This window comes from Antedon mediterranea, chromosome 7 (genome assembly GCF_964355755.1).
Source record: "Antedon mediterranea chromosome 7, ecAntMedi1.1, whole genome shotgun sequence".
NCBI classification, from domain to species: Eukaryota; Metazoa; Echinodermata; class Crinoidea; order Comatulida; family Antedonidae; genus Antedon; species Antedon mediterranea.
The window spans coordinates 16,652,252-16,667,075 of record NC_092676.1 but is presented as its reverse complement, the minus strand read 5'-3'; the positions used below and the strand labels follow the sequence as shown (position 1 = coordinate 16,667,075).

General features: G+C 32.7%; 1 protein-coding gene across 1 annotated transcript; it reads right to left on the bottom strand.

Annotated features, from left to right (window-relative positions):
• Positions 1 to 290: 290 nt before the first annotated feature.
• Positions 291 to 14,261, bottom strand: LOC140054688 (condensin-2 complex subunit H2-like). Its single transcript, XM_072099767.1, has 17 exons — positions 14,124 to 14,261; positions 13,410 to 13,567; positions 12,761 to 12,842; positions 11,428 to 11,496; positions 11,124 to 11,200; positions 10,816 to 10,985; positions 10,346 to 10,426; positions 9,883 to 9,941; positions 8,224 to 8,356; positions 7,571 to 7,678; positions 6,411 to 6,538; positions 5,743 to 5,944; positions 5,423 to 5,478; positions 4,703 to 4,804; positions 4,314 to 4,472; positions 2,377 to 2,508; positions 291 to 739 (listed from the first exon to the last, which is right to left on the bottom strand). Exons 1-17 carry the CDS (start codon positions 14,235 to 14,237, stop codon positions 725 to 727), a joined length of 1,845 nt encoding a protein of 614 aa, XP_071955868.1. The 5' UTR covers positions 14,238 to 14,261; the 3' UTR covers positions 291 to 724.
• Positions 14,262 to 14,824: the final 563 nt, after the last annotated feature.

The window sequence follows — 14,824 nt, the reverse complement described above, 5'->3', positions numbered from 1 at the left end:
GAAAACCGACAGAATGCTTTGGCACTGTTAAGGCATGCCAATTATGAAATATACTGTCTCCGAAAGGATTTGAAAAAACAGATATCAATATTAACAATATGCGCATCTCTGCAAACCATCAATCCCAGTAACAAAAATGTTGTTTGGAGATGAGTAAAACGACCTTAAAGAGCAACAGAAAGCCACTGTATGTTTGATTGTTTTATTCGGTACAATCCACAAAAAGATTAACCATAGAGCTAAAAAAGCTTATTTTCAAAAAAACATAGAAAAATTCACAGAAATATAACAAAAGTTTATAATAACAAATCAGTCTAGCATGCACATTACTAAAAGATAAAGCTTTATAGCACATTTATACTCATTAAGTGTCTATACATTTAATGTTTGATGAAAGAATATTCCAATATTTAATAGTATTATAATCAAATATTTTCGAAGCTAACCATTTGATATTAGGAATTACAAAATGTTCATTTGATTTCCTCGTACAGTACGTATGTTGGTTAGAAATATTTGTAAAATTTTCTGCTAAAAAAATTGACATCATGGTATATCTTAAAGGTGTAGACGAGTCTAGACAGCTTTTAGTTATTCCTGACCAATGTAGGCATTGTAAAAGATCCAACAGACCAAGATTTGTGAAAAAACCTCCCATATAGGCGAAAAGTTCCCTCAACAGGATGTTATCCACGTTTACAGAAACACCACAGCAATGTCTTTTTCAGGCCAGCAATACCTACAACAGGGAATACAAAGACCCTATCAGAATCATCGGCATGATGCATCTAACCAGAGAGATAGGTAGCAGAGAACAATAAGGCCTAGTAGATAGTCATAGTTTAGACGTATTAAAGAATCATCATACTAGTGCACATGCAAAAAGAGATACTAAAGCAACTACACACAGCACAACTAGGACGAGAACAAACAAAGCTACTTGAGTCTGTTTTTTGGAACAACATTAACAAGCTAGTACCTGTGAAATATGTCAAGAACACCAACATGCTAAGACACCAGAAAATTTCTACCTCATGAGATACCTCAAGAGCACAATTGCTACAGATCTGTTGAGCTAAACAAGCAGAAATATCTTCTTATCACAGACTTCTATAGCAAATTCCCTATAATTAAGAAACTCCCATGTCACTGAGCATTAATTGTGAACATCACTAAGCAAGTTTTTGCAGAGTTTAGAAGGTAGTAAATGATAACAGACCACATTCTGATAGTCAAGCATACCATGAATTCGCATGTGAATGGTCATTTGATCATGTCACAACATCACCAAGGAGACCACAAGTAAATGATGTTATAGAGAGACAAGTTCAAACAGCTAAGAATCTACCCCCACATGTACCAATCTTGGAAGTCTATGTGAACTCCTCATGAACTGCAAATTAAGAAATACAATACTAGCCAAAATTAACAACAAACCTGGAAACACAGAACAGGACGATATCTACGAACAACTAAAAAAGCAAAAAAAAAGAGACACAGAAATTACATTTTGACAAACTTGCACTTAACAATGAGCTTCCACTCTTGTATGTGGGACAACCAGGAAAAAGCTTTCATACAATATAAGTACAGTAAAAATTTAGCGATAACCACAATACCACCATGTATGGACTTATGATATCTTAGTTTGTGGTAACAGTAGGGATGAAAATGAAAATATACAAATTACAAAAAAAGAGGTGCAAGCATTATTACAAATAATTATAAAACCACATGTGGTGATGACATAATTAATGATTTTTCATGGAAAATTTCAAATAAGAAATTATCATGTTTTAATGGAACTGCATCGTCAATTCTATGTAATGGAATAGAAATGGTATTTGACAGACATGGTCATAACACCAGGCAATCTGAAAACACTGAATATGGTTACTCTAAGCCAAATGTAAATATAATGATGACAAGAAACATTTTAAAATCATGTAGTAGCCTGGTACACTGTAAAACTTTATGTGATGTGCTCATATATGAGAATGATGATGTCATAGCACTACCATATTTGGAAATATCACAACCATATTAAAATGTTAAAAATCTGCTATCTAAACTAAGTGAAATGCAATTGAACAGAAATACTTAATATTTATAAAGGGAAATATCTCACCTCTAAGTGTGATCGGCTACTGGCGAATTACCAATATTATTTTATTATAAATTTTACATTTTAAATAAAAGACCATTTAAATGTTTAAACAATAATAAATGTTTGTTATAAAACATTTTGTCTGTGTCTTGGAAGAGGTTCAACAGTTTCACACATGATTAATAATGTAATAATAATTTAGTACTTTACTTATTTAACAGGCATGCAGTTACTTAATCTAAACTGAAACTATTAAAAGGTTAACTAACAATTGATGGTGCTCTGTACATAACAAGTTGTTCATGATGGCGCTCCTGTTGCAGAAGCTTTAATCGCATTGTGTCCACTACCGCAACTCCTTCCGTGGTTTCACAACTGATATTAACATTTCCAGAGTTGGCCTAAAAAATAGATATCCTTATGTGTGTGTCGAATATTTATAATGTTTAATATACAGTCATTGTAATAACATTTGAGATCCTCCAAAAAACGATCTCAAATTTACATTATTTACAATGATAAAAACAGTCTATATCATACAGTAGAGGCAAAATGAGGCTAATTAATACGTAGGCCTAGGGTGCAATTAGGGAGCTTTTGCATAGGGATGGTAGGTGAAGGAGACAGTAAATAAAAGTGACGATGAGTAACGATGACAGTCAGCCCCTGTCCTGACATACTGTAGTCCGCAGATCCTGTACACAGGCTTGGTAGACGTTTTTCGAAAGTTTAGTTTTGAACTAAAAAATTTACCAATAATAGTTCCAATAAGAATAGAACGGAGTATACTGGGCTTATACACATGCACAGAGTAATATTTTATATTTCAATTAACATATCCATTCATATTTACCGTCCCCTATCATCTACCATCCTCATGCAAAAACTCATAATTATCATGATCTAATGCCTCCGCAAAGAATAACTGTATAGATGAGAATTCCGTGGCCTTAAACATTACTAATTAAAAGATCTAACAACACACATATTTTACCTTTTGTACTATTTTACTGGACAGATTCATTATGAGGACTAAAGAATGTTACGCAAACTTCACGGACTAAAATAAGGTTCCCAGGACCAAGCCACAGCCTGGACATCCAGTGTACCAGTGACCAAGAGTCCTCCACCTCAGTCTCGCCATTGTTGGGGCTGAGGTAAGAACATTTTAGGAATATGGGCCGCTAGTGAGGTCACTTGAAATAACATTGTAATTTTATTGTAGTGTAAAAATTGCGTGAATCCACCGGCCAATATCAAGAAGACATTCAGCACATCACATGGTTTCTCCTTTATAACGTAAATGACATACTCGTACATGTTACCGTGTTGTGTCAGCATAGCATTTTATAGCAACGCATTAATTTTGTTTTCATTCTGTCAATGAGTGACCCAATTTACTAATAATGACAAATGCGGTTCAACTCTTTCTGTTGTACCATTTCCTTCATGGTTGTATGAATACAGTATGTGTATATACATTATGTAGTTGTGGCCACAACGAAATATCCCGTAGATCACGTAAAATGGCAAAAATTTCACATTGTTGTCGTGCACCATATAGAGATAAGTCTCCAATACAGAATTTTGTCCAGAGGTACACCAGAAATGTGTTAACAAGTGGTAATAATTTCATGTGGATGAATAAATGTTGCCTAGATCAAAGGTCACTATAAATATCAATGTTTTTTTGCCCATTTTCGGCCTGTAACTAACCTTAGCGCTATGCTACACACAGTTGAAAAGAGTAAATGGTCTAATATTTCATTGAGGCAACCACAAATGCCTCAACAATGCATATATACTTTACAATATAAAGCCTTTCTGATTGTTCTTACTTACCATTAAGGAGGTCTAAAAATGAAAATTAATTAGGCCTGATTTGCATTATATGGTGGGAATTGACCCTATACTAATTTACAGCTTTGTATCTAAATTTTAAAATGTCATAAATTACATTTAAAAACGCAAAATATTCAATCACTTAAATTATGTGAATTCTAACGATCAATAGGCCATATTTTCAAAATGACGGAGTTAAGCGCTAAAACTTTGCATGTGTTCATTATATATATTGAGGTACCCTAAACAAATTTCAGCCAAATCCATGATGTACCAATTTTCAGAATATTGGTTGATTTTACCCTAAATTAACACACACACAATCCTAATACTAGACATAAATCTGTAGAAGTAGAAAACTTACCAATTGTAATGAAGCCAGAAATAATCTTCCAACATCAACACTTGTATTCTCGGAAACAATATCCTTAAATGTGATAGGGTTTAAGTTTTCAGACTTATTTGCAAGTTTGTCTATTACTCTTGTTCCATATTCATGGATATCAAAATATCCAAATTGTTCCTGCAATGTAAAATTTTTTTTTATTGTTCATATAACAATATTAACATGATTGTTGTCAACTTTTTTTAGCACCACACACTCTGGTCTGGTTTACATCGTTATCATCAGCAGGTTATACAAAAACTTTCATTGAAGAATTCTATGTACGAGAAATTCAGTCTCATAAAAAAAAAATTGAATTTACTTTTGGCATATTTTTACTTAAAAAATAACAATAAACATTACTTTACCTCGTTTTGAAGTACAGGCATTATTTTGTCCTCCCACTCAGAAACTCTTTTCGATAGTTCTGTCAATTGAGCAAATTTTTGGGCACCAACAAGGTATGTTTCCTAAAAAACAAAGTTGAGAGTAACTGTGACAGCATCTAAAACATTTTTGGAAATGAGCTGGTACTGTTACAGCACCTGCAAAATGTTGAGATACTGTATGAGGCATTTACAAGAGCTGCTACTGCAATAGGTCTTTCAACATATTCAGAGCTTGCTAGGGATATTTATAAGAGCTGTATTTAGACCATTTTTATAGAGTGCCATTTAGAGCTGTTACTGTAACTGTACAGTCCTTTGAATATTTTAAGAGCTTGCAGAGGACCACTAAAAACCATAGATCCATTGTGTGTACTTTCAAAAATCTAGTACATCTTTTGAGACAAGTAGGGGTTTACCATGACGTATAGTTCACACACAGTCACTGCCTTGGACAGATGAGAGAGCTCTTGAAATCGCACTGACATTATGTAACCCTTAGTGCATAAGATTATACGGCACAAATTGAACGATTGATATACAAGAGCTGGTTCTGTATACAGAACTCTCAATATTTTCAGGTTACCAGGGGTGCTATAGTTATTATTTTTATTATTATTTAAAATTATTCGTACTAAATAAGGAGTTTAATTTTCATTGTTGCTTTAGTATAAGTAATAAATTGAAAGCTTTCTAACTTACTACATGATGTCGAACTAAATCTTCATAACTAGAAATAACTGGCTCCTCATCCAAAGCTGAAAGGAATTGAACAAATGGGCTATTTAAAGAATTATTAAAGAAATTACAGAAAGAATACTCCTATATTTATTTTATTTTATTTATTTTATTTTATTTTATATATTTTATTTTATTTTTTTTTATTTTTATATACTCATCCAACTCGCTGTTGATGAGAGGCTCTGCAACTGATTAAATACGGAAATAAATGCGGCAATTCAGCAAACACCCTCTCAAAAAGAGAATGTACGAGATAAAAATAATTATTATTTGACCATTACCAATAGGGGGAACTTGATTATCCCCAGAAAATTGAGGAGGGCCATCATCATCCTCCTCATCATCATTTTCAAAGCCAAATTCATCAGGACCTTTGTCATCAAAAATGGGTAAAGGATTTTCATTTCTTTCTTCTTCAGCTTGTCTTTCTTGTTCATCTTCTTTCTCTCTTTCTTCCAATTCCTGGTATCGACCTTGTCTTGCCTACAAAAGTATAAATTTACCTTTTAAATTGTATAGAAACTAAAACTAAATTAACATGGTACACTACGAGCCATGGCATTTAGTAAAGGTAACTTCAATTTTGCGACATTTAAATTACAATCTGAGCATTTAAGTCATGGACGCCGCAATTCATTTCCATACAATAGACGCTGGTTCTGGTAGTAGTAAAAGTCTTAAGGACTTCAAACTGGGGGTCCAGTATACATACATGGCTCTTTTGGAAGAGTAGTAGGTCACCCAGTGTACTGGTCCATCTCAGCCCCTGTTGTGGAAGCTTAGTGGCAGCTGTGCAGCACAAATATTGGTTCTGGTGGTGGGTAATTCACACCTGTGAGCAATACAGCTCAGTTAGGTTGCAAGACACATCCTTCTAACCCCCTCCCCCTATTCACATCCTAGGTCCTAGGTCAACCAAATCAAAGCTCCATATAATCAAATCAATTACCAATGTTTTCTTTTCGTCTTTAAGAAACTGCTGTTGTCTTCTGAATTCTTGCCAGTATAAATACTCCAGTTCCCTGAATGTAGGTCGCTTTAAGATGCTACATGGTAGTTTGTTGCTATATGCATTATCTATTATCATTCCCAAAAATTTTTTAAATCAATGTAAAAAAAATAAATGACAATTTAGTGTCTTTTTTTAATCCAGCAACCACAAATATCTTTTAACACATTAAAAAAAACAAAATAATGTTTTTCGGAATAATTTTTTATGAATGCATGATCCTGCATAATGCAGTGGGCGCGGCAGGTATAATTATAATAAATTACCCTTTCATGCAATTTTATGTTCTTTTTTGTTGATACACAAAGTGCAAATACACACTTTTAGTACTGTAACAGCTGCTGCACTTTATCAATCAATTGATCAAGTGACTTTGTAATGTAGTATTACATTTATAATTGGATCATAAAGAAGAGCATCGCAGTTGAATTAATTCAAGATACTTCTTTAATATTTATATATACAAATAATAAATGTTTATGAGTGTACCATTACACAAATATAAAACATTCATTATTTATTTATTTATTATTATTATTATAAATAGATTCCTGTCATTTGAATCAAATAAAAGGTAGCCCTAGCCAAGGCTTACATTTGATTCACATTGATTAAAACAGTAACATTATGGTTTTTGATATTATATTAAATGTTATATTTATATGGATTTTATAAACACACCTACTTATTATGTCAACAAACAACCAAATAATCCTAGGCCTAGCAAGGCTAAACGTCTTGTAGAGATGTTCCCATAAATTAATCAAAATCCTACAAATACTACGATCTAAAGCTAAATTTAAATGCTTTTTTGATCTAAATTAGTACATATATCTCTCCAGAAATCACTAAAAACTATAACATTCAAATCGCAGCGAAAAATACAAAATAGGTGGCGATGTTGTATTTCAAAAGCAATAGTATAAAAAAAAATATGAAAAGAAAAAAAAAAAAAAAAAAAAAAAAAAAAAGATTTTTTTTATACAATCGTTTAATAGTGCATACTATTGCACGCCATGTGACCCACATTCGTCTAATCCAATGACAGGAATTTATTTAGGCGTTATATAATATTACACCTATTAATAATCATTACTTACATGATTGACTTATATACTCAGTCAATGGCAGAAGACATTTTTCTTGTGTATTTTTACGTTTTCTTTTTTTCCCTGTCTCCAGTTTTGCTGGTACTTTGTATGGGTTGGCTAAAGGGCATTATAAATAGAAAAATAATAGAAACAGAGTTAATTCTAGTAACAATAAATAGGTCACACATTAATATTTATTTATTATTCATTTGGGATTCACACCACCAGGTTGATAACAAAATTTGAATACAATATTAACATTTTGATCAAAAGGAAATTTACATGCATAACATATTTTCACAAACAAAAATGCATCTTAACTTCCAAAAGTATAGAAACTAATGCTCTGTCTACACTACCAAACTTTATGTGAAAAAAAAAATGTGATAATGGACACGATGACATCATATTACTACCATATTTGGGCATGGCACACTTTTTTTTGTCAAACTAGTCTGATAGTGTAAACAGAGATTTAGTCACTACTAATGGATTTGGACTTTATGAAATATCCTTTGTGGTGTGCCCATATTTGGGCATAACACCACATTTGGGCAAATCAAACAAGTTTGATAGTGTAGACAGAGCTTTAGGCTTTACATAACACATGACTTAGATATCTTTTGTGTGGCCACTAATAAATAAATGGTAATACAACCAACCTTTTCTAAATGATTTCTGTAATACAGCATCTCCATCATGTGGATCTTGCAGTTGCCAAGGGTCAACAAACTTTGTAGGGACAATTTTGATAGGTTGGTGTTCCCTTGTCCTCAGCTGCATACGATTAACAATCTTTTAAAAATATAACAGTAAGGAATAGAGTAGGGAAAACCAATAGTATTAGTAGCATTAAAATAGGAAAATAGAAAGAAAAATCATTAGTAGTACAGTAGAAAAACATTTTCTTTTTTTTACATAATTAGCCATAGTGTACAGTACATTATTGCAAATAAAATTAGATTTTAATTTTTCACTTTTCTATATAAAATTATAAATAGCTGGGAATAAAAAAAGATATATTTTTAAAATTAATTTCTTATACTGAAAGATTGTTGTCACATTGGGCCCAGTACTGGGGGACCAAGATCAGTTGTGATGAATTCCTACTCTTGTAGCTAGATCTATATTATCCTATCAAAAGCAATGAAACAGAACTCAAACTCATGCCACTCACACAAGTCTATTATCCCTTACAATTATGACATAACACCTTAATTGAGTCTAGCCACAACAAATTTATTTTCAAATACAAGAATTCTATTAATTCAACTATTTTAGTGAAACAATTCTAATTGAAGATTTAAATGAATTACAGTATGTAAGTTTATGAGCTGTTGTATCATGGGTAATTTAATATAATAATACATTTTTTTTTCCTTCAAACAACCTGAAACAAACAAGTTAAAGACATCGGTGATGGATCTATAATTTACCATTTAGAACTCAAAGAATTACACCTTTCTACAATGTGGCGCAGTGGTCAGAGCATTGGACTTTGCAATCAAAATGTTGCCGGTTCAAGCTTGGGCCCGGTCACTGCAGTGTTGAGTCCTTGATTAAGATTCTTTATCTACACTGTTCCTCCCCACCCAGGTGATAGAAATGGGTACCGGAATGTAAAAAGTACTGGGAAGGTAAATCAGACCAGTTTGTGGGGGAGGAGTGGCATACCCCTCACAAACATACACACTTAGTGGAGTCTGGCCCAACCGCTAAAGAAATAGAGATGGGCACCACGGCCGTTAGCATTAGCTTAGGTTTACTTTACCTTTACAAACTCAAAATAATGTCTGTACTTTATCTCAGTTTTAATCTTCAGCTTTATTTTTTAGCATTTTTAATTTGTTCTGTTTTATTTCACATAAAACTTGACCACAATTATCATGACAAAGCATACATATATATAAATATAAAGTAATTTGTTCTTTTCTTATATTTTTATTTACTGTACTTGTTGCTCATCTCATTGAGACTGTGTCTTTGATATAACAGAGATACAATCTCAGTTCAGAGTAACAAATTGCTAAGATTCAAGAAATTGTATTACTTTACTTATTTCTCTCATTTTGCTTGGCATAATTAAGAAGATAAAACTACAAAGAAAAATACATCAAATTGCAAGAATGTTATGTACGTTAAAATATAAAAATAAATAATATAATGTTAAAATAAGAAGAAATGATGAACATGTACATTTTGAGCCGTGTGGTACCAGATATGATTGTCAAAAAGTATTACTGTAATACGGAACAAAAGACTAAGAATAAGCAAAGAGAACTATTATGCAGAATGATGCAAAGATACATATTATCATTTACCAAATCTTCCTGTTCATGAAATGAATTTTCCATTGGATCTCCCATTTCTACATCATCCACTGCAATTACAAAACAAGGAAAATTGTAAGATTCAACAATTTCAAATTAACATAAGGCCTAAAATAATGATAATATTCAGGAAAATTTAGAGAAAACTGAACAGTTAATTATAACCATTTAGATATTATTTTTCAGTTAGGTAGAACTAATACATTATACTGAATGGCATGTGATGCATAATCAACCAATCAAATGGCAAGGACACTCAGGTCTGTTACAACTTAATGAATAGTATTAACTTTACTAATATTTAAGTACTGAACACTGAAATATCATATTGAAATATTCATCTCACTATTAATAATTAAATTAGTCATATTAATAATTGTAGTTCATAATAAAATTATTTTGAATGTTTTATATTGCGAGAATGTAGTTTGCGAGTTGCGAGTTTGGGACATACAACTTATATCATGTGACTCCGGTAAATGTCCCGCTTCTGGAATATTCAGCCCATTATCCTCCACTGGTTCACCTGCAAACTCTGAATATTTAAAAAAAAGTGTAAAATAAATGTTGATAATTAATCAGTAATTAAAAATAAATAATATAAATTCAAGCTTGAATTTACGTTTTTAATATAAGTTGTCATTCATCCAAGTAAATACTAAAAGATATTCAAATCAACTGGACAGCAGGATTGTTAGTGGCAATGTTTCAAATACAATCCTGGATGCAACATCAGGCTGACTGGTGTTAGAGCGGTTAGAAAGGTTATTGACTTGTGACAGGAATTTTAAATTGAATAGTTTTTAGCAAGAATTAATATTTATGTCATACACAAAAAATCAGTACAAAAACTATTCTGTGATGATATGATATGGGCAACTTGTAGGCCTCATCGAATTACTAAATCAAAATCTTTTAACTTACCATTTAGATTTGTGTTCGCAAGAAACAAAGGTGTAGATTGCGGTACATTTGTAAGTGCATCTTCTAAGTTGGACAACTGCGCAACATCCATCAACAGTAGTCCGGATGGTAGAATGCTGCCGGTGTTAAAACGAAAGTCACCATGGTTTCCTAACATTTCTCCTTTACGGCTGGAATTAGACATAAATCAGATAACTTAAATATATAATATTTCCCATTCCTTAAGACCGCCATACTGCATTGAAACACCGGTTCTCGTCAGATCACCATAAGTAGAGCAAAATTGGCCAGGTTGCCTTTCTACTTACCTGAGGAGAGGTATGTCTTTACCAATATCATCTAATTTCTGTAGTGACGTTGGTGTCTGTACCATTAATTGAATCATCTAAAAATACATAAAAAAAACAATATCTTATTACTAAAACTGCTAAATAAAAACACTGAAAATACAAACTGAAAACGTCAACCATGATAAATATTGAATGTAATTCAGGACTTGTGGTAAATAAAACTGGAGGTCTAATTACATTTATATGTACTGTGTGTCATTTGAAATGTAAAACACAATCAAATCAAATACATTGTTTCTTAATAAATACTCCAAACACTTACGTTGTCGTTTTGATCAGTTGTTTTCATATTGACATTGTTAGAATCTTGAATATCATCCAATAGAAGAAACTTGAAATAAAAGAACATGTCAATAGATTAAACTATACTAAAATACTTCCTAATGTCAATTGCAAGCAATATGCAAATAATGAAGTTTATGAATGCAATGGTACAAATAATTGTATGGAACATTTCATCTTTCACAAAATGGAATTATTTGTTCGATTACACGGATATAAAACATTATGGTAGGCTACAAAGTAATTGTGTGGTACATTCAATTTCATCTTCCACAAAATTAAATTATTTATTCGATTACACGAATATATAACACATTATGGTACAAATAATTGTATGGAACATTTTATCTTTCACAAAATGAAATTATTTGTTCGACTACACTACACAATGTAAAACTTTCATGAGCTTTTTTAGCACACCCAACTTTCAACGAGAAGCTAGACGAAGGTCTAAACCATTTTAGAAGACAGCTCTCCAATTTTGGATGTGGATTAGAACAATTTAGATGGCGCACACTACATGTTGATTTTCACACAATCGATCAGCAGCCTACAGTAGTCTTGTTTCGCACATGGTTTCTCATTCTCAAAAACAGGGCATATACCAAAATTGTACAATTGATGATGCAAGTTTTTCATGAAGAGGTACTGAATATCATGTGACCTAATCAAATCTACTCATGTGTGTTATAAATTTAAATGTTGAGTTCATGTCAAATAGGATGATTAATACTATAGTTAGTCCATTGTAATCCATAGTAAGACGCAGGATTGGTTAAAGATTGGTATACTGTAGCATAAAAAGGCAGTTATAGCAAGGCAATCTAACAACATGGCACTGAGCTCGCCTTTCCAGATAGGAACTTGTAACATTCCTTTGATCTTATGTTTTGCTGCGACAAATACCACTTTGTGCCACGCAATGTATGTTGAGTGAAGTTGTGGCTTGGTGGCTATGATGCTTGGCTACCAATCTAAGGGTCCCGGGGTTAAGTCCTGTCATATGTCAGGGTTTTTTCTCATGACGATTTGCAACTCCACTCCCAAAGATTTGTAATTAGTCTTTGTTTATGTAGAGCATCTTGTATATATGTTTGTAGTGTGAACAGGAGAGTCAACTTTGAGAGAAGGACGTTGATTGAGTTCACTTGTGGTTATCCTTGGCAATTTGCCTAAAATTGGTTATAATAGCAATTGGATAATCAGCTATTTTTGCAATCAGAAGCTAATAAACACTCCGTCTAATACCTCTTTTACACAAATACCACCAAGGTAAACTCAAGGTTGAAAATAAAAGGTGTTGTGTACTGTACCTCTTGATCAGCATTTCTACCTGCAACTGAAACATCTTTATCATTGCCTTCTTTGTCTATTGAACTTGGTAATTGTTGCTTTCTATAAAATAAACATCAATATAATATCATAAACTTGTTTTATTTGAAACTATTGTAAAAAACATACAGAATATATAATGTACAATAAGCACAAAAGATTCTGGACACAACATTATCCACTAGCATTTATCAAACTTTTTCTAGTTGTACCAAGGGAATCTAACAATAGCATGTTGATCTCCGGAGATCAAAGGGTATATCTGTGGTTGCGACACGATCAGTTCCCCGCCCCTTAACAGACACCCTGTGATGCAGAGAATATGTACATAGTACAGTATTGTTGGTATTTGTTGCAGCCAGACATAAGATCTAATGACTATAACAATTTCCTATCTTAGAAAGACAAGCTCAGTGTCCTGTTGTCAAATTGACGGGGTTGTACAAAATATAATGATATCTTAATTTAAAGCTTAACGTAACATCTAAAGTTATGTCCAAGATGGTTTTCCATTCGTAGAGCATGAAACTTTCTTTTAATAACCGTGAAACTGATTAGAATTGGAATTCTATGCCTAACATGAATTCAGCCTCTTGCCTTCTGTATGCATTTATTATTTGTTTCACTTACCGTCTATTGGCCAACAAGTCTAAAGTCTGGTAAACAAGACTGTAGAGGTATTCTACTTTCTTACTGTATACACATGCAGAGCCTTGAATCAACAAAGCTGCTTCAGCAAAGTTCATTGTAGTTGCTCCTCCATCAAAAGATATTTTGATTGTTTCAATCTGAATGAAAAATTAAGCAAACCCAATATATTCAGCAATATACTATTGTAACAATAAAATAAAATCACCAATTATCGAAAGAGCAAGCCACTGTCATATTCCATTCTTTCTGAAGTTTGCACTGCCAGTGTTAAGAGTCTGAAAATTGTCTTTAAAATGATCAGTTTGTAGACATAAACATACTGTAGAAAGGTTTGACCAATTAGAAAGTTCTACAACAGAGAGCTACATCTTTTTGACTAAAATTCTCTCATGACTGAATAGTTCTTTTACTTTAGCATGGATCAAGGAACCAAACATTACTGTACCTTGGCACAGAATATTACCATGCAAAGGAATTATTTTGTTCTTGAGATTCTTATACTGTAGTTACAATATACTTGCTTCCACTTGGAAACAATGCAAGACTATTCCGAATAAATAATCTGACCAATAATGACACAATTGATTATTCGAACTGTCCATTATGATTGGTCAACTCAATGTGTTACAATGTTACATTGCGTCCAAATGGGAACCAAGCTTTAGTGGTATTAATTCAAAACAGGGTTCATACCTCTTGAAGATATTCTCTAAGCTCCGCAGCGACATCCACTTCCCAGTTCTTTGTCAAGTCTCTGATTGGTTGCAGGAAATGTGAAAATCGTTTTTCAAGTTCTCCTTGTGACATTTTAAAACTGAACTAGAGATTCCTAAATATTTTACAATAAAATCAATTAATAAATAAGTTTATTGAATTGTACAGTAATACACAACACAATCCTGTTTAGGGAGCTTTTGATTCGAATACTGTATGATCGATGATGATGATCTCTAAGGTCATGTCAAATCTTTGTGCACATGCAGGGAAGTTGGGATGTGCTTCTTTGCTTATAACCTCGACACAGTTTTGTTGGTTTCAGAGGGTGACGACAGATAACACATTGATTGACCTGAACTTATTGCTTTTTCCTAGCTACAGTAGGTCGTCGCAAATTTCAAACTCCCTACATTACATTAATACTGTTGGTTTGATCATGTCAGGTTCTTCATATCATCATTAAATAAAAAATACTGTCAAACTAACCTATCTAGGCCATACGGATAATACACGCCTGTTTCACGAAATATAAACAAATAATGCCGTGCCACGAAGCGTAACCAACAGAAATAACTTAGATTTACTTCAAAATTCGGAACTCTTTAACGGACAACCATCCGCATATAATGATCAAATTTACTAAAAACTTAAAGATGTATTGTCCCTTGAAACACAAA